The 21,342-nt window shown below is 47.4% G+C and overlaps 3 protein-coding genes across 3 annotated transcripts; 1 reads left to right on the top strand and 2 right to left on the bottom strand.

The window, feature by feature from the left end:
- Positions 1–1,101: 1,101 nt before the first annotated feature.
- LOC101768944 (ATP phosphoribosyltransferase, chloroplastic) lies at positions 1,102–5,673 on the top strand. The gene is made up of 12 exons (XM_004985757.4): positions 1,102–1,529; positions 1,640–1,699; positions 2,306–2,419; positions 2,573–2,638; positions 2,719–2,826; positions 2,923–3,006; positions 3,690–3,791; positions 3,889–4,002; positions 4,091–4,171; positions 4,778–4,897; positions 5,185–5,291; positions 5,380–5,673. Exons 1-11 carry the CDS (start codon positions 1,113–1,115, stop codon positions 5,278–5,280), a joined length of 1,362 nt encoding a protein of 453 aa, XP_004985814.1. The 5' UTR covers positions 1,102–1,112; the 3' UTR covers positions 5,281–5,291; positions 5,380–5,673.
- Positions 5,674–6,043: 370 nt separating this feature from the next.
- LOC101767864 (cytochrome P450 78A9) lies at positions 6,044–8,413 on the bottom strand. Its single transcript, XM_004985754.2, has 2 exons — positions 7,338–8,413; positions 6,044–6,942 (listed from the first exon to the last, which is right to left on the bottom strand). The coding sequence occupies exons 1-2, from the start codon at positions 8,373–8,375 to the stop codon at positions 6,319–6,321; spliced, it is 1,662 nt and encodes a 553-aa protein (XP_004985811.1). The 5' UTR covers positions 8,376–8,413; the 3' UTR covers positions 6,044–6,318.
- A 9,680-nt stretch (positions 8,414–18,093) lies between these two features.
- Positions 18,094–19,510, bottom strand: LOC101767054 (glutathione S-transferase F11). Its single transcript, XM_004985752.4, has 2 exons — positions 19,236–19,510; positions 18,094–19,146 (listed from the first exon to the last, which is right to left on the bottom strand). The coding sequence occupies exons 1-2, from the start codon at positions 19,432–19,434 to the stop codon at positions 18,383–18,385; spliced, it is 963 nt and encodes a 320-aa protein (XP_004985809.1). The 5' UTR covers positions 19,435–19,510; the 3' UTR covers positions 18,094–18,382.
- Between the last annotated feature and the right edge of the window lie 1,832 nt (positions 19,511–21,342).

The following is a 21,342-nucleotide window of genomic DNA, read 5'->3' as shown; positions in this document are numbered from 1 at the left end:
ACAAGTAACTAGGTTCCCATTTAGCCATGTTTCAAATTAAGTTATTGTACCATCTCCTTTTTTTTTTATGAAAGATGATATTTGTTTAATTATGTGATATCTAAACCAGTAATAGTTCTATGAATAGAAATACTCAAATACCAACTAAATAAAACTCACCATTATCACATATTTATTTGTTTGAGGAGAGGAACTCAACAATCTTCCCCAATTTCAAATAAAAACCAACTCGCTACCGTTAAAAATAATTATTATTAGTAATCAACTATTGACAAAATGTCTAAAAATAACAACATAATCTAAATTAGTACCTACTCAAACTACATTTAGATTTTTTCCAAGTCAAACCTTTTTAAAATTGATCATCAATATCTCTAAAAAAATTTATTCAAATAGAAAAATATTACATATTATAACAATTGGTTTAATGATAAATCTACTGCATCATTTTTATGTTATTAAGATTTACAATTATTCGTCAATTTGTAGTTAAAAATGAAAAAAAGAATTTACTTTGAAAAGGTATAAATATAACTATATTATTAAGATGGATGGAGAATGGCTTTAACTACTTATTTATTGCATGAAAACCTTGGTGCCTATGAATATAACTTTTGCAAAACGCACAAACTTATCCGATCGGTATTCAGGCCAAGATCAATACTTCGTCACCGTACTTCTCTCGCAATGCCCCACATCATCTAAGAAATTCTTCCATCTAAAAACATACAGATGCTCCAAACTTGCTCACGAAGTGACGCTGCCCAACTACTAAATTGAACTAATGGTGTTAGTGCAACGACTTTTACACTGGTTGCTCAAAAAATCGTATAAAAATCAAGCAAGAAAATGGTTCTCGCAAGGTAATGGGCGGGACTGTAAATCCTCTTTCATTCACTGAGCTGGACCCTTTGACTTAAAATCCAAACGGAGTGGCTCGATTCCACTCATGAACGAGAGCGAGATTGAAAAAAAAAAGGCAAGTGGAAGGAGGCGAGAATCAAAGATTGGGAACAAGTGTTTCAATGACCTAATATCAATATCCACGCACTATCTCTTCCAATCGCCCTGAATAAAGCCGCGAATGTCCCGTGCGCGTGGCGGCGTGGCGCATGCTTCTGCGTGTCTGGTCCCATTTACCAGGGCCTACCACCACACACACTAGTACACCACCCAGGCCCAGTCAACTCCACTCGCTCTCATCGCGGCCTCCTATTGGCATCGAGTCACCGGCGCTTCGCCGCGGCAGGACGCGAGACAGAGCAGAAATGTCGGCGATGTTGGCGGCGCGGCCGTATTCCGCCGCCATCCCCTTACCCCAGTCGCCATCGCCGCCATCCAGCTTCGGCCTCCGCCCTTCGCGGGCCGCAGGCTCCCGCTCCCTCGCCCCGCGGGCGGCGGCCTCGGCGACCGCCGTCTCCACTAAACCGGCGGCGGCGGCGGCTCCCTTGACCGCGGATCGCACCGTCGTCCGTATCGGGCTCCCCAGCAAGGGCCGCATGGCGGAGCAAACCCTAAGCCTCCTCAAGGTTCCCTGCTTCTCCACAATGCTTGCTCTTGTTGCTGGGTTTGAATTTATTTGTGTTTTTGGCTGATTTGGTTGTTATTATTTCTGTGCTGTTTGTGCTTGATGGTGCAGAGTTGCCAATTGTCGGTGAGGCAGCTCAACCCGCGGCAGTACACTGCGGACATCCCGCTGGTGAGGTTTTCATCCCTGTTTCTCTACACTGTCGTCAATTGGATCTGGCAGGGAGGAGGGCATTTTGTGCGAGTTAGTGTTGGATCGGTAGGCCTTTAGGGTCTGATTATTGATAGTTATTGTATGGTTCATGAACACCGTAGGTCTCTAATCCCTGGATTTGTCTTAGTACAGGTTAATGTAAGACATGTTTAACACTTGTAGGTTTAGCAGAGGGATTGGTTATCATTATCATACCGGTCATATGCAAGGCCTGGTTCATTTGGGCACCAATTAGGATCAATGCCAAATAAATGCTGCTTGCCGTCTGTTGTTTGTGAGCTAATACTAATACAAGCGAAGGCGAGCCAACTTGTCCAGCATCTCATATTAAGTTCAAGTTAAATTTCACATTTGAAGATGTGACGTTGTGGTGGGTTTACTGAACATGGTTGCTGAGGGATGCACCACGTTCATTGGCTGTGTTGAAGTCCTACATGTCATATCAGTAAAAGAAATGTTGAGGCCAAAGGTCTAACGATTCAAGTCATGTTATCTATTAATGTCATCGAGACTGTTCTTGAGCAGGCTGGCATGTTGAATATTTCAGGGTTTCCTTTTTTGCAGATTCCAAATCTGGAGGTTTGGTTTCAAAGGCCTAAAGATATTGTTCGTAAACTGCAGTCAGGGGATCTTGACCTTGGTATTGTGGGTTTTGACACTGTCAGTGAATACGGGCAGGTAAACTTATGAATAATCACGTTGAATCTTTTCCTTGATATGGATTTTGCTAATTGATTTCACATTGTACTTTATTTGAACTTTATTTGAAAAAGAATCTTTATGGTTGCTGCGCTTGTTGAAAACTAATGTGGTTTAAGATTTATGCGACAGGTCAATGATGATTTAGTAGTTGTTCATGATGCTCTGGATTTCGGACAGTGCCGTTTGTCCCTTGCGGTATGATGTTATTCAAGAGCATTCATAGGTAATCTTCCTAATTGAAGTTTATATCTGAAGAAGTCAAAGAATGTGAACAGGTACCTAAGGGAGGCGTTTTCGAAAACATAAACTCTCTGGAGGATTTTGCAAAGATGCCTGAATGGACCGAAGAAAGACCACTACGTGTTGTTACAGGATTTGGATATGTACGGCCATGTACAAATTTTAACTTGTTCAAATGCTTGCTCCCGTTATCACCTTTTTTGCTGATCTATGACCTAAGTTATGTTGTTGTGCTGCAGCTAGGTGCTAAGTTTTTGAAAGAGAATGGTTTTAATCATGTTCTTCTTTTATCTGCTGATGGAGCTCTCGAGTCATTTCCTCCTGTGAGATAGCTCTCCTTTCTTTTAAAATTTCCTTCTGTTTATCTGTGATACCTCCTTTTTCCTTTTCATGTATTTGTCTTCCATGTATTTATTTGGAATTTGGAATTTTGGATGCCACAATCGGGCAAGATATCCATTCCTGTGTCATCATAGTATTTTAACTGTCAACAGTTTTTAGAATTATACGCTAGTCATTTCTTTCCCCACAGGCCAGGATGGGGTGTATTATCTGTTGTTATGCTGTATGATTTGTTCCCCTCGTTTTTTTTCTTCGTTATTAATTATGACGTGGCACGAATCTGTGTTGGCCGTACCATAGTCACAATGTTCTCGGGTCGAGGAAAGTAGTATGCTACTTGTGAAAGGTTTTTACAAGGAGGTGACGTGATTGTTCCCTCATTCCTAGAGTGGGGAAGATGTTCCCTGGTCTGGCGCTGCCCGCTGGCATCAACCCAGTTTCTTGTGACTATGGCCCATACATATGTGGTATGTAGGTTATGCTATGTCTGAACTTTGTTTCTATACATGGTAATGAACACACAAATTCTCTCATCATTGTATAATACACTAGAATATTAGAATGCCTGTCTCAAGTTTGCATTTACTAGTTTATGAGCTGTGACACAATCTATCAAGAGGCTATGAAGGGTAATGATGGTTAATATTTCTTTTCTCCTGCGAAGATGGGTATGGCTGATGCTATCATTGATCTCGTGAGTAGCGGAACGACCTTGCGCGAGAATAACTTGAAGGAAATTGAAGGTGGAGTAGTTTTGGAAAGCCAGGTAACTCCCTCCCTCACTCACTCACTCACACACGAGCACGGCCACATTTTGGAGAGAAAGGTTTCCTCCCTTTTATTAAATGTCCAATACTATGCAGGCCACACTTGTCGCGAGTAGGAGATCTCTGCACAAACGGGAAGGTGTGTTGGAGATTACTCATGAGCTGCTTGAGAGATTAGAAGCTCATCTCAGAGCAAGTGCGGAGCTGATGGTAAGTGTTTATACTTGATATAGGTTATGCGTAGATGACTATGCTCGCTTGATTGGCTGACTTGTTGCCCTTTCAAATGCCATATAAGGTCACAGCAAACATGAGAGGCAATAGTGCAGAAGACGTGGCAGAGAGAGTTCTTAGCTTAACATCAATATGTGGATTGCAGGTAAAAAGAATTCTTAATATTCAAACAAGCAACTAGTTTTATCTTCTAAAAAGTGGTCACGGATCATGTGTGTTGTGCAACCTTATGCTAGAGTGATAATCGCTATCGCTGTTCCGGATGGGTTCTTTTCCGCCTGGTGGAGGTTTTATAAAAATAGAGATGTACATTATCATATGCAGATGCTAATATTAATCATCACAATATCGATGTATTCATTATACAAATCTTAAATGCAGCAGCTCTAGTATCTACATAAACATATCTTACTCTGCATCATTTAAATTTGGGCCCACCACATAAGACATTAAAATATTTCTGTCTTTCCTTGATTAATGAGGGAAGTTCTAGCCCTTTGGCGCAAAACTAATGGCTCCTATTAACTTTATTGTAATCAATAGTTACATAATTAATATCTAAATATTTGTCACATCTCCTTGAGGATATATTAGCATTATACAATAATGCAATCAACATTCAACTGAGTGAAAGTGTTCATGATTTTACAAGTGAAATGCTGAGATCCACGCCATTTTGAACTATGTGGTTGAAATCTTACATTTCTAACCCACGATTATGATTTCATTTACTCCATCCTGATTTGAATAGGGCCCAACAATAAGTCCTGTTTATTGCCGACGCGATGGCAAGGTTGCTGTGGACTACTATGCTATGAATGTCGTTGTCCCACAAAAGTTGCTTTACAAGTCTATTCAACAACTGAGATCTGTAAGGCACTTTTATCTTTCTATGGTTATTTTGTATGTATTTGAAATAAGGGTTTAAGCTCCATTGCTAGCAGTTGCAACTGGCAAGCATGAACTTCCCTCCCTTGCGATAAAGGGGGAAAAAAAACCCTATGCTGTTGTGATTTCATTCTTAAACTCGGTGAAGCTTGCTTATTTATAGATCTTACAAAATACAGAATACTTGGTGCATATATTTCCTGGGCCAGTATATATCTTGGTGGACATGTCAAATATTCATATGTGTACGATATGGTCTTTGAACCGCAGATTGGTGGCAGCGGAGTCTTGGTGACAAAGCTGACCTACATATTTGATGAGGAAACACCCAGGTGGCGCAATCTTCTCACAGAGCTGGGGTTGTAACTTGGTGCAAGGTAAGCTTTTGCTCTCCTTTGCAATGATCCCGTTTTGTTGTTTCAGCACCATATTTGTTCTTGCTGAAGTGTCTGTATCTGTATGCAGAATTGAGTCTCGTTTGCAATACCTGTCATGGTCTCATCATGGGCCCACTCCAGGAATTTTTTGTCTGTACCATCGTGTATACATAGTTACATAATCTAGCTAGGCATCAATTGCGTGAGAGTACCTGTTGTACCTGTTGATTAGAGATCGGGATCCGTTGCTGGATGTGTGTTTTGTGTGCCGATCTTGCTTGCTGCAGTTTTGAATAATTGGGCATGTTGAAATGAATAAAGCCCACGAGGTTTGTGCCCGTAGTGAAAGAAATTCGTTGACGTGTTCGTTCTTTTTTCCCTCCTTTTTTGAAGAGTCTCTTTTGTCTCCTTGGGTATGGTTTTTGTGCATCTGATATACCGTGAAGTTTCGCCGCCGCATTCGTAGTTAGCAGGGCAAGCCATCCCGGAGTTGATCTTTTACTTAGCCAGTTTTGGGGGTGAAAGCAAAAACCTGCATCAGATGCACCTTCCAAAAGTCCGAAGTAGTTCTGAAATTTTCTTCTTTTATTTCCCTTTTGCAATTCAAATGTTTTGTTTTGCACTGGTAATACAAAAACAAACGTACATGTCCGTGCAGCTATCATGGTCAAAGAGACCACATAGCAGCCTTTCTGAAAGCTAAGCTTGTCAAGGCCAGAGACCGACCGGTTACACGTGACAAGTTTAATGCGTGACAGGAATAGAGGCTACATGTATGCCACACTTCACATAAACTTTGATAACTTTTGTGATTTGTACATCTTGTTGAAATTCATACTCACAAGTCACACCCAAATGTAGTACATAGGCAAGCTGAGATTCTGAACCAAATACTGAGGTGAGCTGGTGCACAGTCCTTTACCAGCTGCTTATTCACAGTTTACTGACGGAAAAGCTTAGGGTCACGGCTACACACTGCACGCACAATGGAGTCACGGTGCAACAAAGTTATCGGCAACTTCTTCATTCACACGCCGCGCCTCGGGCGCACGCGGACCTCGAGCGGCACCGCCATCTCGCAGGACAGGCGGAGCACCTCCGACATGTCGACGGCAGCCGCGTCAGTCGCGGGCAGCCACTCAAACTCGTGCAGCAGCGTGGCCATCCAGGCGGTCACGGTGGTCATGGCCAGGGACTTGCCCGGGCAGCTCCTCCGACCGGACCCGAACGGCACGAGCCGGCCGTCGGCGCCGAGCACGGACACGTCCTGGGCCTTGCCGCCAGGGAGGAACCGCTCGGGCTGGAACTCGAGCGGCGCGTCCCAGACCTCCGGGTCGCGGCTGATCGCCCACTGGTTGACCATGGCGGTGGTGCCCGCCGGCACGAGGTGGCCGTCGACGTACGTGTCGGATATGGCCCTGTGGCGCCACGAGAGGAGCGGACCCGGCGGGTGGATCCGGAGAGCCTCCTTAAGCAGCGCCTGCAGGTAAGGCAGCGACGGCGCCGCGGACTCGGTGACCGGTGTGTTCCGGCCGACGAGCTCGTCGAGCTCGCGGTGCGCTTTGGCTTGGACGTCGCGGTGGAGGACGACGCGGGCTAGGGTCCACTCCATGAGCACCGCCATGGCGTCAGTTCCTCTGAAGATCATCTCCTGATGAATTTAAGACGACAAGTGGCTACTTCAGTTGCTAGTTCAGTGCTGCGATCCGTAAGGTGTAGCCATCCGTTTATGTGATTCTTTCTACATAAAGAATAGACAGAAAAGGGCAAAAGTTGGAGGAATTTTTGCACGCACGATCTCCCCCTTTTTAAAAGTTTTTGCTACTATTTTTTCAGATATGGTCGGAGCAAAAGTGTTTCGCACGATCTGCCATGCATCTTCTCAGATCAGCAAGACCGATTTTATGCATATTGATGGTTTATGATAGGTGTGTAAATCGTGATGGCAGTTGTTGTTTCTAGTTAAGTGTAGGATCAGATGTTTTATGATCGTTGTGTAAATCTTGACGGCAGTTGGTTCAGTTATAAGTGTGCATGAGTTCTTACCCAAAGCACAGCGGCGATGTCCGCGTCAGCGAGCCCCTCGCTCTCCTGCAGGGAAAGCAAGATGTCAACAAAGTCACGCGCCTCTCCTCCGTCGATCGCCTCGGCGCGTGCACGGCGGCGCTCCTGGATGATGCCGTGCACGAAGCGGTTCACCCGCGGCATGAGCTCGGCGCACCGCGCACCCACCCCCTGAGGGTCCAGCGCGGCGAGCCCCGGGAAGTAGTCGCACCAGTTCTCCTCGCCCAGGAGCTCGTACCCTTGGTGCACCATCTCGAGCAGCTCCTCCACCTCCTCCTCCTTCCCGGACGCCGGCGCCGCCGCGCGCGACACGTCGTACTCCTTGCCGAACACGAACCGCATGATGTAGTAGAGCGACGCTCGCCGGAGGAGGCCGCGCACCTGGACGGCGCCGGCGCCGGCGCCGCGCAGCGCCGTGACGACCCCCTCCCCGACGCTCGCGCGGTACGGCGCGAAGGCCTCGACCTGCCTCGGGCCGAACAGGTGGCCGGCGGCGATGCGCCGGAGCGCACGCCAGTAGGGTCCGTGCTCGGCGAAGCCGATGGAGCGGTGGAACATGAGGCCGTAGGCGGCGTGGTTGAGCGGGCGGTCGGCGAACGCCGGGTTGTCGAGGATCTCCTTGGCCACGTCCGGGTGGGACGTGACGACGGCGCGGACGGGGCCGAGCGACAGCGCCATGAGCCTCTTGGCCCCCGGCTGGCGCGACGCCTCGTCGGCCAGCGAGCGGTGCGCCAGCCCGGACATGAGGCCGAGGCTGCCGACGACGGGGAGCCCTCTCGGCCCCGGGAGTGTCATCGGCTTCGGGCCCTTGCCCCTTGCCCTCCAGTACTTGCCCCATGCAGGGCCACCTGGGTGAGCCCAGTAGAGCAGGGACGCGCCTGCCCATGCAAGGCATGCGAAGATGGCCATGTAGGTGAAGCTAGTGGCTATGGTGGCAATGTTCTCGTGTTGATCGCCGGAGATGGCCGGGATTAAGGTCATGGGAAGCACCCACCAGCTCTCAACTGAGCTCGTCTCCATTGTGACTCTCAGCTGCTGCGTTGCGTTGTATTGTGTTGTGTGATGATGGATCCGAGCTGCAGGCCGGTATTTATAGGAGTTCCTCGGAGAGAAGATTCGTCGTGGTCCTTGTAAAGATGACTCAATCATTGGCAACAAAAGATTTGAAAATGCACTGCTGGGCCCTGTCTTATTCTTCTTCTTCTTTTCCTCGTGCAGTTCTTCTTCTTCTAACTGAAATACAAGAAATTTTGAATAAATTACATGAAAACAACCAGCATGTCCTAAATTTTACTAGTGAAATAGTGCACTAACCGACATTTATTAAGCAATGCACAAACCACAATTGATTGGAAGCCTTTATGAGAACGATGTGTACATCAGTTGTTGTGGGAAAAAAAACCAAATTGCGCCGGTCGTCTCTAAACTTATTCGGGGCGTCATCACAAGGTCTCCTAGTAACTATTTAATTTGCACATCTTTATTTATTGTCGATCCATCTATGGAGCAACCAAATTTTCAAAATTTATCATCCATATCGCTTGTGAGGCTCACATGAAGACCAATGCCAAAAAAAAAAACTATTAGGACCCACCACAAGTCATGAAGTCACCGCATAGCACTGTCTCTCTTTGACGGTTTCGATGAGATCTCCAAACTAAGGGAGGGAGGGAGGGAGAGGATAATGATATTAGGATCTTGAGCGACACAATGAGCAAGCCTAGGAATCTAGATATGCATGCATGCTAATTATTGATATTTGGATCTTGAGCGGCACAATTAGCAAGTTTAGAAATCTGTGTTTGCAAATTAATAGTTCATGGATCAGATAACACTACTGTTAATAGAACAGGTTTGAGTATCTTTGGCGCACTTTTTTCTTAGAGAAAAATGTACTTCCTCCGTCCTGCGATACAAAACATTCAAGCGTTCAAAATTTATCCTCAAATACAAGACATGTATTACAGGCACATTTGGAGGATTGCTCATCTAATTCTTTCTAGAATAGACAAGATAAGGGTGGCTGATGGTGGATTATTACTTAAAATAAGTTCCTTGTTATCTACATGCAATTGCCATTAACTCAGGGGTTGCGTCTTTCGCTACTCCTGCTAATATGTTCTAAAATTTCTAGGATGTCTCATATTTCAGGACAGAGGGAGTATGCATGAGTTGGTATATAGGAACAAAGCGAGCTAGGCTCATCCCGTGTTACATGCCATTGGTTGAATATGTACCAATGCAGTCCTTTTTTCGGCAAATTGTATAACTCGATGGCATCACTAGATGTAGACGGTCAGTCGGCGTACCGGAGTAGGTATGCTGAAACTAGTATACAATCTTTACGTCGACCAAATGATTGCTCTGCAAACTCACACATGAGAAGGTACTCGCGCTAAAAGATAGAGATCAGCTGTACCCAATCCATTAGGTGTAGGACCACCTGCTGCTATTCAAAAGACGGTTTGCTTTCAGCCGCGACCCGCGCCGCTCGTTCCAACGCCGAGGATTTCCTAACGCAAACATCCTTTTCCCAGGACAAAAGCCACGCCGAAACACCCTGTGCAACGCATGGACGGATGCGCCGGAAACTCACAAACAAACACAAAACTATCGCGAGGAAATCAGGGGAGCCCGGAGCGTATCCCGTATCCGCCCCTGTTGTTGGGGGAGATCGATCGATCGAGCCTGAAGGCGGCCATTTATCACCTTTTGGTGCAGACTGCAGACATCATCAGTTCTTTTCCTCCCTTGCAGTGTCTGTCTGCAGACATCATCTGAATGCTGAAAGAAACGACCTGATGAAGACAAGTCAATGCCACTGTTGCCTAACTCCTTCAGACGTACGCGGGGACAGGCAGGCCCGACGTGTCGCCCCGCCGAACGCCCTGCGCCATCACCAGTTTTGCCGCCACAAGGCACGAGGTCAGTCGCCGGAATTCTGGCTCCGAATGCAGGCTCCCAGCTGTTCCATGGCGCTAGAGCTATCGAGCAACGACTGCCGAATGTGGACTAGCTGCCAAGCCCGCTGTCGATACCGGAGCGCACGCTTTTGTGCAGACAAAAACCCGCCGAACCGGGCGGTGATCGCCTGCGATTAGCCGGTTGCGGTTGAGAGCGGCGGCGCGCCCGAATCCCCACCAGGCCACCACGGCTGATCACACACACGGGGGGAAAGAAAACAAGTGGTTTTTCTGATCCGCCTTTCAGTTTGGGAAACACCAGAGTCCGCAGGAAGATGGCGGCTTTTTGCACGCGCGCGGACGAGCGGCGATCTCCTCCCGACCTAACCGTGAATTCTTAATCGGATGCGCTCTGGCACCTAGTTTGGCGCCTGCAAATGATTGCTATACTGCATTGTATATTTCATTCACAATAAACCCTTTTTTGTGCACGAAAATTGGGGTCTCGGAAAGTGAAATAAAGAAATACGAATAGTTGTTAGTAGTTGCTTGCGACAGTATCAATTCACATGCTGCACGCACGCATTGACGAGCTATAGCATCTCTGATCTTTCTGCAGGCAAGCTAGCTGCATGGTGATGAGCCTTCAGGCCTAACCTATTTGCTGAGCTCAGGTCCAAGTCCAACGCTAGCTAGCGACAGATTTTCTTGCTCTCTCAGAGATCAGCGTTCCGTCAAAATTCGGATGGAATTGGTTCGATCAAAGATCTGAGCATACGAAAAAAGCAAATCTGACCGAGATTAAGTTCACGGCCTCGGCGAGGTGTGACATTTATGGTTAAATTTTCTTCCTGCTCCTCTGGCCACCCTGATCCATCCCTTGTCCGGACCGGATGCGCAACTAACTGATGATTTTGTCCTCAGCATGCAATGTGATATCCATTTGCCAGTGGAGAACCCTAACAGCCAAAAAGCTGAAAGGGGGGAAAAAAGACGGGCATATGATTCCGGTACACGCGACTTTTTGTATAGTTTATAACGACTCTAAATCGAAAGTAAATTCTTTTGGGCGACCAAATTGTGTGTAAAAATCATGTCGTGGGTAGAACCGATTCGATCTCGCAATCTTTCGTGGCCGAATCGAACTTTCCTGTTTCTGCACACTTGCAGGGCTAGCAAATTCATAACCAGCCCACTTCGTATACAGACTTTATATTACATAATAATGTAAACCTAACTATTTAATCAGCCACTTTATACGCATAAAGGTTGGAATCCTTTCGCTGAAATTTGAAAAACAAAGGCAAGCCAATGCGCAGGTGACTACTGCTCCACTCTCCTGTGAAAATAAGGGCGATATTGGCGGTGCTCTTACACATAACACCACTTACTAATCTTTATCCATTTTTCCTGAAAAAAAGTTGCCTCGTTGCATATCTTTCGAGCTAATGATCGCGGAGAATATGGCTTTTGTTTGAGGCAAATATAGCCAGTAGTGCCTTTGGATTGAGGCAAATGTAACTAGCCATTAAGTACCTAAGATCCCTATTCAGCTATGCTTATTAGTATGATATGGCATCATGCCAGCCCATACACTTGAAAGTACAAGCTTCATCATGGTCTTGTCATTGGCTGATAGGCTCACAGCATGTATAATATCCGTAGGGGCAATAATGCTGGATTCAGACGACTGATGAGCTTCAAGATATCGCAGGATCCAGGCTGAAAGTTTCCTTTTCTGTTGTTTATGATCGATCTCCCTCGCCTAAGCCTATATACATAGTAGACTAACGACCTATGACGACCCAACAGATCGTTCTGTTCAACTCATGCATTTCTTCATGGAAGTTCTAGATATGAGTGACCAAACTGCCCTGTTGCTGTCACCGCAGTGCTACTCGATCTTTACAAGGAGAACGCATGTATCGGAGGTTTCACATAGCTCATATATAGGTAACCTGTACGTACGCGCTCCGTATATAAAAGGGGAAAAAGACTTTTCATTTATATCATGATATAGATTTTAATGCTCATGATCTAGTGGTTCAAGCTTATCACTGTATTTTTTTTCTTCTTTTGTGCATGTACTGCTGAAGTACTGAACAAAAGAGGAAATTCAGAGGCACTACCAGTGATCGTGAGTAACCTCTAAACCGAGTTAATTAACCTAATGATAATGGTTTAAGTAGACGATCTAAACAACTTGGCTAGTTTCTTAGGTGAATTCAGAGGCACTACGGTCTGCATTGCTGAAAGCCTGAAAATTTCAAGATAACTAACTACTCATCAAATGTAATCGCAGTCGCCAGTCAGCTTCAGCATTGGCGCAAAAGGCATCTCTAGCACGCAGAAATTGCACTTCACATCTACAGCTATGCATATATATGATCCAGGCGGTGGCGTCTGATGCGAGGAATGTTCGCCCGTGGGAATGGTTGCTTTCACCTTTCGGTTTGGGTGCCCGATCAACTTGTCCACACCTCTTGAATCTCCATCTGCCCGGCCGCAGTCAAACGAATTCTCACGTTCGTGCGGTCCAGCCGAACTCTTTGTTCCGTAGCTAGCTTCTCGCTTGACTTTGACGTCAACTTTTTCGTTTTTCCAAATTGATGAGGTGAAGACTCGACTCGACGACATCACCTTTTTGTTTTCGCTTTGAGGCGAAGACTCGATCCAGTTGACTTGCGTTTAGCATGGTGCCATCAGACTGTCGGAAGAGCTAGGGAAGGGTTCCATCATCGGTGATCGGTGGCAACAACACTTGTACTGTAACTTGTAAATAAAGGCCACAGCGATGCAGGGCCGGCTCTAGGGCCATGTAGCTGAGGCGACGGCCGGGGGCCCATGGCAGAGGGGGCCCAACAGCTAGTATGTGCAAAAGGCCACCCACGCAGTCTGTCAGGCCTCCTGCAATCCTACACAGCTGCGCGCGACACAATCGAGGAGACGGGAGGCCACCACGGCAATTGAGGATTCAGGAATCATCAAATCGTGGCTCGCGTGGCTGCCGAACATGTGTGTTGCGTGCCCCCTCGCCGCTCCTAAGGCTTGGGCTGCCGGCCACTTATGCCTAACGGTAGCATGGCTGCACGGGACATTCTTTTATTTTGCCGCTCTTTTAACTTGTACTATTGACATTGTTATTCAAGAATTAAATCTCTAATATTATTATTGCTATCTCCTTTATCATATTACAATGAAAAAATATTTAGCCTAAAAGGCTCGTAATATCTAGTTCACTCGAGGGCCTTAAAATCACAGTGCCAGCTCTGCAGCGATGGCGATCGCTCAGACGCTCACAGTCACAGAGATGACACACCAGCCAGGTGACCGTTCTCAACCCCCTGTTTTCATCTTTTATTTTTGGAGGAAATTTGTTCCATTGAGGCGTTTTGGACGAAAGGCCCAAGAGGCAAAGTCGTTCACAATTCGACTTGGCCCAATAGGCCCAAAAGCCTGATGGCTACACATGTCATGTAGTTGGTCATCATCCTGTTTTCCAAATGGACGTGTTTGTTTTCGCTTATTTCCCGCTTATCCGTGAAAATAAACCATAATTTTACCTAAACGTTCTGCTTATTTTTCGCTTAGTATCTAAGCCGCTTAATACAACGTGCGCTCCGATTTTCCGCTACATGGCCTCAGGGACGCTTATCCGGCAACTGGGCTAATTTTTCCATAGATACCCCTGCAGTCTGCCGGTCTCCACCGACGCCTGCCCTCCGACCTCCCGCGCTTCCCTCCACCGACGCACATCCACCTGCCGCCTCCCTTGCGGCCGCCGGCGCTCGTGCGCCTATCTTCGGCCGCCACCTCCGTAGCCTCCGTCGCCCGCCTCCCTGCCCTTTGCCCGCGTCCCTACCCGCCGCCAGCTCCTAGTCCATCCCCGCCGGCCTGTCACCTCCCTACCATCCCTCTGCCTAGTGCCCAGATTCCGTCATGGAACTCGAGGGAACAGGAAAGGCTGCCAACAGTGCTTGAAACTTTTAAGAGATGGTGTTCCATTTTTCTAAACAATTTGACATTCCAGGCAAATTAGAAAGCACCGCAGTTCTCAAAGCAGTTTGTGCTTCACCGACCCTCACGTCTGCTTGACACAGGTTCACAGCCTCCATAGATGAAATCATTCATGCCTGATCATGGATGCTATTGCTGCAGCCGTACATGACTCATGATGCTATTGTAATATAATTTCTATTTAATTTAACAAACCTAAAATACATTACAATTATTGACTTCTCCTTGTATTCACAACAAAAATAGCTATTATCAGCCTAGGGGTATTCAGATTATTTTACCAATCAGGACAGATAATCGATGAAAAATAATCAGGATTGCCAAACATCCAACTTATTCAAACTGCAGATTCTCTAGATCGCAGGCTTATCAGATAAGTTTGCTACCCAAGGTCCAGAAAAAGCTGACACAAACAGGGCCATTACATGGTCCTGCCCACTATCAGCATTATTTTCATTTGAATCGACTCATTTTTGTATATGCAGATCTCTCGTATTTGTTGCCATTTCTATATTGGTAATATGTGAAAAGGAAAACGGTTGGGGTTTTCCATTCTTTTTCCGTTCGTTTTCAGACCTACAAAATGGCATCACAACATGTACTCCAAACAAAGGCAAGGCAACATCTGTGACGTCACGAAGAAGTAAAGAACATACGTTCCTCCAATAGCAGCACCTCTTGTATGCCTCTCTCTTCCATAAAAGAATAAGGAAAGAAAGTGGTGTTCATGATCCTCGATAACGAGGCGTCCAAGATGATTAAAGATGCCAAAGCTCAATAAAATTGGTGCCGGCCCATCAGAGCCCACGAAGGGCTGGAGGCGAGGAACTGACCGAATGAGAGCTTCAGTAAGGAAGACGCGGATAAGATTCGTAACAAAATTTTTTTAACAAAATGTTTTGCGATTGGAAAAAGCTATGCGGCGACTGGTCGCGCTCCTGCACAACCGCGCGACCTCTGTGCCCACCGGGACGGCCAAAGGCCGAGCAGATTTTGTCGCAACCTTGGGCCGTGCCACAACGGGCCGGTGGCATGAGGAGGAATCTGTGAACAAGGCCTTGCCACATGGACTACGGGAGGATATTTTGACCTGAGAAGATGTTTGACATGGGCCATATGGTGGATTTTCAATTAGACGTTAATGTTGGGCCATGAAGTATGGTGTTGTTGTACTAGCAAATATGCAACTACCACTATAATCTCATTTTATTATCAATTCTCATAAAAAAATAGAATAAGATGAGATCCATATTCCAAACGTATTTTAAATTATTTTGTTATACTATGATATATAGTCTACATAAGTTGATACACAATATATACATAAGTTTACACATAACTTTTGCATAAGTTGGTTCTTAAATATACATTATATGTTGATACATGATCTCTACCTAAGTTGATAGTACTACACATGACTTGGTGCATGTTCTGTAGTAAATGGTATAATCCCTTACATAATTTTTTATTTGGACAGACAACATAAGTGCATAAGTTGATACACGACTCTAACTGTACATAAGTTGGTACTACTACTTTACATAAGTTGGTAGGACTATAACAATACCACATAGACACAAGTTAGCGTGCGCGTGCGTGCATGCTGATACATGGTCCCAAGTTGATACACAGATTTGACTCCAGACTTTATATAAGCTAGAACCAATATACATGAGTTAGCAGTACATATAAAATAGATTTAAAATATATGAAATATGGATCTTATTTATTTTGTAGGTAAAATTGTAAGGAACAAACAATACAAACGGATTAAAAAACAAACGCTCGGTGAAAAAGTTATCATCATCTAAAGAAATAGAACACATTTAAATGCAAAGATATCAGTGTAGATATTGTCCACTTGTTTCCTGACATGCTGCCATATGCCTGACATGCTGTCATATGCCTCCCAGCCGTACAAATTTTGCCCTGCATGGTGGTAGAAGTGCGCCCGGCCCTATTCCTGTTATGCCCTTTCTTCTGTGCACCTGACTTGCATTCCGCGCGACCGCGCGGTCCGTCTCCCTAGTATGTCCTGTACGCGTTATCCACGGATCATCCCTTCCATCCGGCCACGTTCTCATCCGTTTCAGCAAAACACGCATAAACTACACCTGAAATTCAAAGTTGTCACCCAATCACACGCGCTCACCCCTCACAAAATTCATAGAAACCAGCCTACCGACATCACACCACACACTTACAGGCGCGCACATCGTTTGGGTTTCCCTCCACTCCCACTCCCATTTATACCAACCACCTCGCCGGCCGGGCGGCCACCATCGCCACAAGCCATAGCCGTCGACGCGTACAGCTGCACCACCACGACACTCGACACGTCGGCACCTGCCATGGCGAGAGGAAGGGGCCTGTGCTGCCTCGCGTCGCCGCTCCGCGGCAAGACCTCCGACGCCGACACCCGCCGACGCCACAGCAGCGCCGCGTGCATATGCTGCATCGGTCCTCACCACAAGCCGTCCGGCGGCTCTCCCGACGCCGACCTCAGCGTGCGGCTGCCGCTCACCAGCTGCTGCGGCAGCGGTGGGGACGTCCGCGGCGGCGGCGCGCGCACGCCGCGCACCCCGAGGACGCCGTGCACGCCCACCGCCAGGCGCCTCTGCGGCGCTCGCTCCTCCCGCACCCCGCGCCGCGGGCAGGTCTGCTGCTTCCCCGCGCCGCACGCCGCGGCGGCAGAGTCAGCCGCTGCTCCGGCGGGAGTGCCCGCCGCCGGTGCCGCCGCCGCGAGGACCCCGCGAACCCCGACCACGCCTATCGGGCGCCGTCAGCAGGGCGCGTGCTGCGTCCGCGTCCCCGCGCAGGGTAGCGCGAAGCTGGGCAGGCGGCGCAGCTGGTTCCGCTCCGCTCGCCAGGCGGTGGCGCAAACCACGCCGCGCCTTCGGGGCGCCGGCGGCCGCGCTGCTGGCAGCAACAGCGCGGTCAAAGTCTACGACGCGCGCCTCCCGGAGGTGGAGGCTGAGGCGGCGGCGGCGACGACGACGGAGGAGGAGACGTGCTCCAACGACGAGTACGCGCTGCTCTGCCGGGAGGGCTTCTCCCGGGAGGACGTGGCCGCGGTCACCATCCAGGCCTACTTCAGAGGACACCTGGTGCGTAGCTGGGTGCCCCCACTTGCATTGCATAGCCCCTCGTTCGCTTCGACTTGTTGCAGAATTGCATTGCATCCTGATCGAATGGAGGTGCCCTTTGGGGTTTTGCAGGCGCGGCGGGCGTTCAAGGCGCTGAAGAGCCTGGTGCGGCTGCAGGCGGTGGCGCGGGGCGCGTACGTGCGGCGGCAGGCGGAGGTGGCGATCAACTGCATGCAGGCGATGGTGCGGCTGCAGATGCGTGTGCGCGCCAGGCAGATGCTCACCAAGCCCAAGGACGGCCAGCTCCTGCGAGCTAGCTGATCGAACTAGATCAAGAAATGGTGAGCCCGAGATGATCGTATCGGGTGATCATCCCTTGCACGAATAAGGTATACAATGTTTGGCATGTCCTATTTTGTTTGCGTGAGACATTGGCCATGGATTTGTTCTTGTGAATGAGCTTTGCCTCGGGAAATGTCTGTATCCCTGTAACTCGCCCTCATCTCTCCTTTTGTTGATTCTCTAATTCTGGAAAATGTGTAACTATTGTATCTTGTATCAGTGACCGTGTGCTGTTCCTGTTCTTGTCCACTCTTAATTTTTAAGATTTTTCTGATGAAAACTCTTGAGTTTTAGATCAAGTTGAGATTCGAATATCAAAAATTGATCTAAAAAAAGCAAAAATTGGGAAACTGAAAATAATTCTTCCACATGACTAGTAGTACACAAAAATTTCACGCGACACTGAAACTTCAATTTCATTCAAAAGGGGTGTGGGCTACATTTTATTACATGAAGAACAAAACACAATGCTGAGGCAATTCAGCAGAAAAGCGGAATGGATGGACTCGTAGGACCCTGCACCCACCAAAGTTCAAAACAGCAGACTGCAACGAACTCGAATAAAGACGCCATGACGACGGCACATACGAAAACGATGACACGATTAACGGCAGAAAACATATCAATGGACGTCGCATTCGCGGCAGGTAGTTGTTGTTGTTGCCGGACGACGGCACGGCTAGTAGCGCTCGTGCTGGACCTGCTGCTGCTGCTGCTGGTAGTTCTTCCTGTTGTGCTCGTCGGTGGACTGCGTGTGCTGCCCCTGCTGCTGCTGGTGCTGGCCGTTCTTGGAATTGGCGTTGGCGTCGGTGGGCGGCGGGCGCTGCAGGCTCTTGACGTACTGCCAGGTGTCGCGGCTGGAGACGTCGTTCCACCACCTGCTGACGTTCTTGCGGGTCTCGAAGAGGCGGCGGGAGCGCGGGTCGGAGGCGAGGCGGTCGGCGTTGGGCAGGTGCGACAGGTCGGCGATGGTGAAGTTGTCGCCGGCGAGGTACTTGGCCTCCTCCAGCCGCTGCTCGTAGATGTCCAGCAGCTTCTCCAGGTCCTTCTTCCGCTGCTCGAACAGCCTCACCATCTCCTCCTCCTTCTGATGCTTCGCCTGCTGCTGGTTCTGGTTCTGGTTCGCCGCCGGCCACCCGGCCGGGGAGCGCTGCTTGCTGCCGGCGGACGCGTTCCCCACGTCCCTCTCCCTGCCGCTGTTGTTGAAGCCGCTGCCGCTGCCGTTGTTGAAGCCGCTGCCGTTGTCGTTCTGCTGCTTGGGCAGGTTGGGCGGCAGGAGGGCGAGGCTGTAGACCATCTCGGCGCTGGGCGCGTCGAAGCTCTGCGCCTCCGTCTGCAGCCACTGCTCGATGGACGCGCGCTCCAGCGCACCCGTGCCGATCAGGTCCGGGTTCCCCTGCTTCGCGTACTTGTGCGAGATGTGGCGCAGGATCCCACGGGACTCTGCATCATTTGCAACAACATCATAATCCAGGATTCACATCGTGTTGGCTCCACGGAAACCAATGCAAATAACCGATGCTCTGGCTTACCGGAGAGGGTGGTGTTCTCGTCCTCGAAGGTGAGCGCCTCGCCATGGGGCTGGAGCTTCAGGTACTGGGGCATGCGCTTGGGCCCGCGGTAGGCGTCCACGCGGATCAGCTGGAATTCCACGTCCTTCTCGAACAGGCACATGAGCACGCGGGCCACCTCCGCCGAGGTCGGTGACCCGAAAACCTTCACGCTCGCCATCTCACTCTCGGTGGGCTGCTGCTGAGCTCGGAGGTGAACTGGAGCTGGAAGAAGGCAGATGTGTGTGCGTGTGCGTGTGCGGCGATTGGATTGCTTGGGCGTGCTTATATAGTTGCCAAAGGAGGTAGCACCAAATGCCTTGCTTCGCAGGAGGTAAATCTAAAGATAGAAAACGAATCAAAGGGAAAGGGAAAAGAGGTAAAGAGCAAAGCGTTTGATGCTAATTAAAGGGAAAGAGAAGGCTTATCTCTGCTGCAAGATTGTCTTGTGTGGCATATGATGGCAGCCACTGGATACCTTGTTAGGGTGTTCATCAAAGAGCAACACAAATTATGCTACTCTGAAAAAGTGTAGGAATTGCTCTCATCAAAGGAAAAGAGGCGCTGGAAATGATCAAGATCTGAAGATATCTAACTATTTAAGGTAGGAAAGAAAAGAGAAAAGTGCAGATATGAGTTGCTAGCTAGCTGGTTTGGTGCTTGATTTGTTCACAAGTTCGCAAACCAGGAGCGTCAAGCGCAAACTGCAAAAGCTTCACTTTTAATGTTGCCATATTGGGTAGTTCTAACATGCTCAGATATGCTAAGTACTAGAGACCAAATGAAAATGTCACTATGTCCCATCGAGAAAAACAACGTGACATGACATAAGATGCAAACAGATCTCACAGCTATGGAGGATTGAAATTGAAAGCGAAAAGGAAATTAGCCAGAAGCCTTGTACATAGAACATTTTGGTCCCGTTTGGATCCCTTCGTTTCGAGGAACTAGAATCTACTTAACGGAGTAGGCTATTTATCTTGGAATGTGACATTCCACAACTTTTTAAAGTTTAGATATAAGTCTATCTGAAATTCATGGGGTGGGAAATGGAAATTGATTCTATAGATCCTCGTGCTATATTTCTAATGTGCAACTTATAGCACGCTCTTCGACTCGCTTCCCTATAGCAGAATTGCAGCATATAAGTATCTCTCCGATATGACCGACAATATTATACAAATATATTCCATATGTAACTATTAGCTTAATTAATTTGTGTCTAAATTATGATTATTAGTCAAACGGGGCTTAGTGTCTTTGACAGCAAGTGGTATCATTATATCTTAAACAAAGGATTTCGAGGATTTGCTTTGGGCTTTTTTTTTTGTTTTTGATAGATATAATAGTACAAGAGCAAAAAAAATTAGCCGCCCCGTACATAGCATCTTTCTTGGTGTCATCCCTGATATCAAAGTGGTATCATTAAATTTTAATAAAATATTTCCTTAATTTTCTTTGCACTTTTTTCTGTTTTTGGTAGGAGAGGGAGCCAAGTACCTTCTTGCTGTCAATTATTTCCTTTTATGTTTCACATGCTAATGAAATAATAGAGTCGACAACACTTATCTATTTTAAAGACAAAAAGCAAAGACACCTGCACAACAGTTACATTTTACAAATGAACCACATGACCTTATAGTAATATGTATTTTTTTTAAAAATCCATTGATAATGGATAACAGAATCAGCAAAAGATGCATAAGCTTATTTTTTATAACTGAAAATTTACATCACTCAGTTCTCATATTCTTAGCACCAAGATCATGCAATTTTCTCCTATATACGGTAGACATATAGACATATATATTCCCTTCAATTCAGCTTGCCACCCAAAATGCAGACAGCAGGATAGCTGAATCCAGAACTTGTTTGACCTGACGTCCATATAGTGTTCGTGGGAATAGGAAGGTAGACCGTAGACACCTCAACTTTCAGTTGATGTTTTCTCAAGTATTTTCATCATTGTCACGAAAAATTTCTTTACAGAAATGCCGGTCACAGTGCCACTACCTTACAATACTTCTTTTTTTTCTTTGCACGTTACTATATCAGAGCACTGAAGAAGTGAAGAACATTACAAACCATG

Source organism: Setaria italica, chromosome IX (assembly GCF_000263155.2).
Source record: "Setaria italica strain Yugu1 chromosome IX, Setaria_italica_v2.0, whole genome shotgun sequence".
Lineage (NCBI taxonomy): Eukaryota > Viridiplantae > Streptophyta > Magnoliopsida > Poales > Poaceae > Setaria > Setaria italica.
The sequence above is the reverse complement of the archived record's forward strand: the minus strand, read 5'-3'. Positions and strand labels throughout refer to the sequence as shown.

Bases quoted from the DNA above. Each gene is read 5' to 3' on its own strand.
- LOC101768944 (XM_004985757.4), top strand. From the start codon at position 1,113: ATGCTTCTGCGTGTCTGGTCCCATTTACCAGGGCCTACCACCACACAC. The intron at 2,420-2,572 runs GTAAACTTATGA...TTTATGCGACAG, and splicing joins CTGTCAGTGAATACGGGCAG to GTCAATGATGATTTAGTAGT. The intron at 3,007-3,689 runs GTGAGATAGCTC...TCTCCTGCGAAG, and splicing joins CTCTCGAGTCATTTCCTCCT to ATGGGTATGGCTGATGCTAT.
- LOC101767054 (XM_004985752.4), bottom strand. From the start codon at position 19,434: ATGGCGAGCGTGAAGGTTTTCGGGTCACCGACCTCGGCGGAGGTGGCC. The intron at 19,147-19,235 runs GTAAGCCAGAGC...CAAATGATGCAG, and splicing joins CGAGAACACCACCCTCTCCG to AGTCCCGTGGGATCCTGCGC.
- LOC101767864 (XM_004985754.2), bottom strand. From the start codon at position 8,375: ATGGAGACGAGCTCAGTTGAGAGCTGGTGGGTGCTTCCCATGACCTTA. The intron at 6,943-7,337 runs GTAAGAACTCAT...TAAATTCATCAG, and splicing joins ACATCGCCGCTGTGCTTTGG to GAGATGATCTTCAGAGGAAC.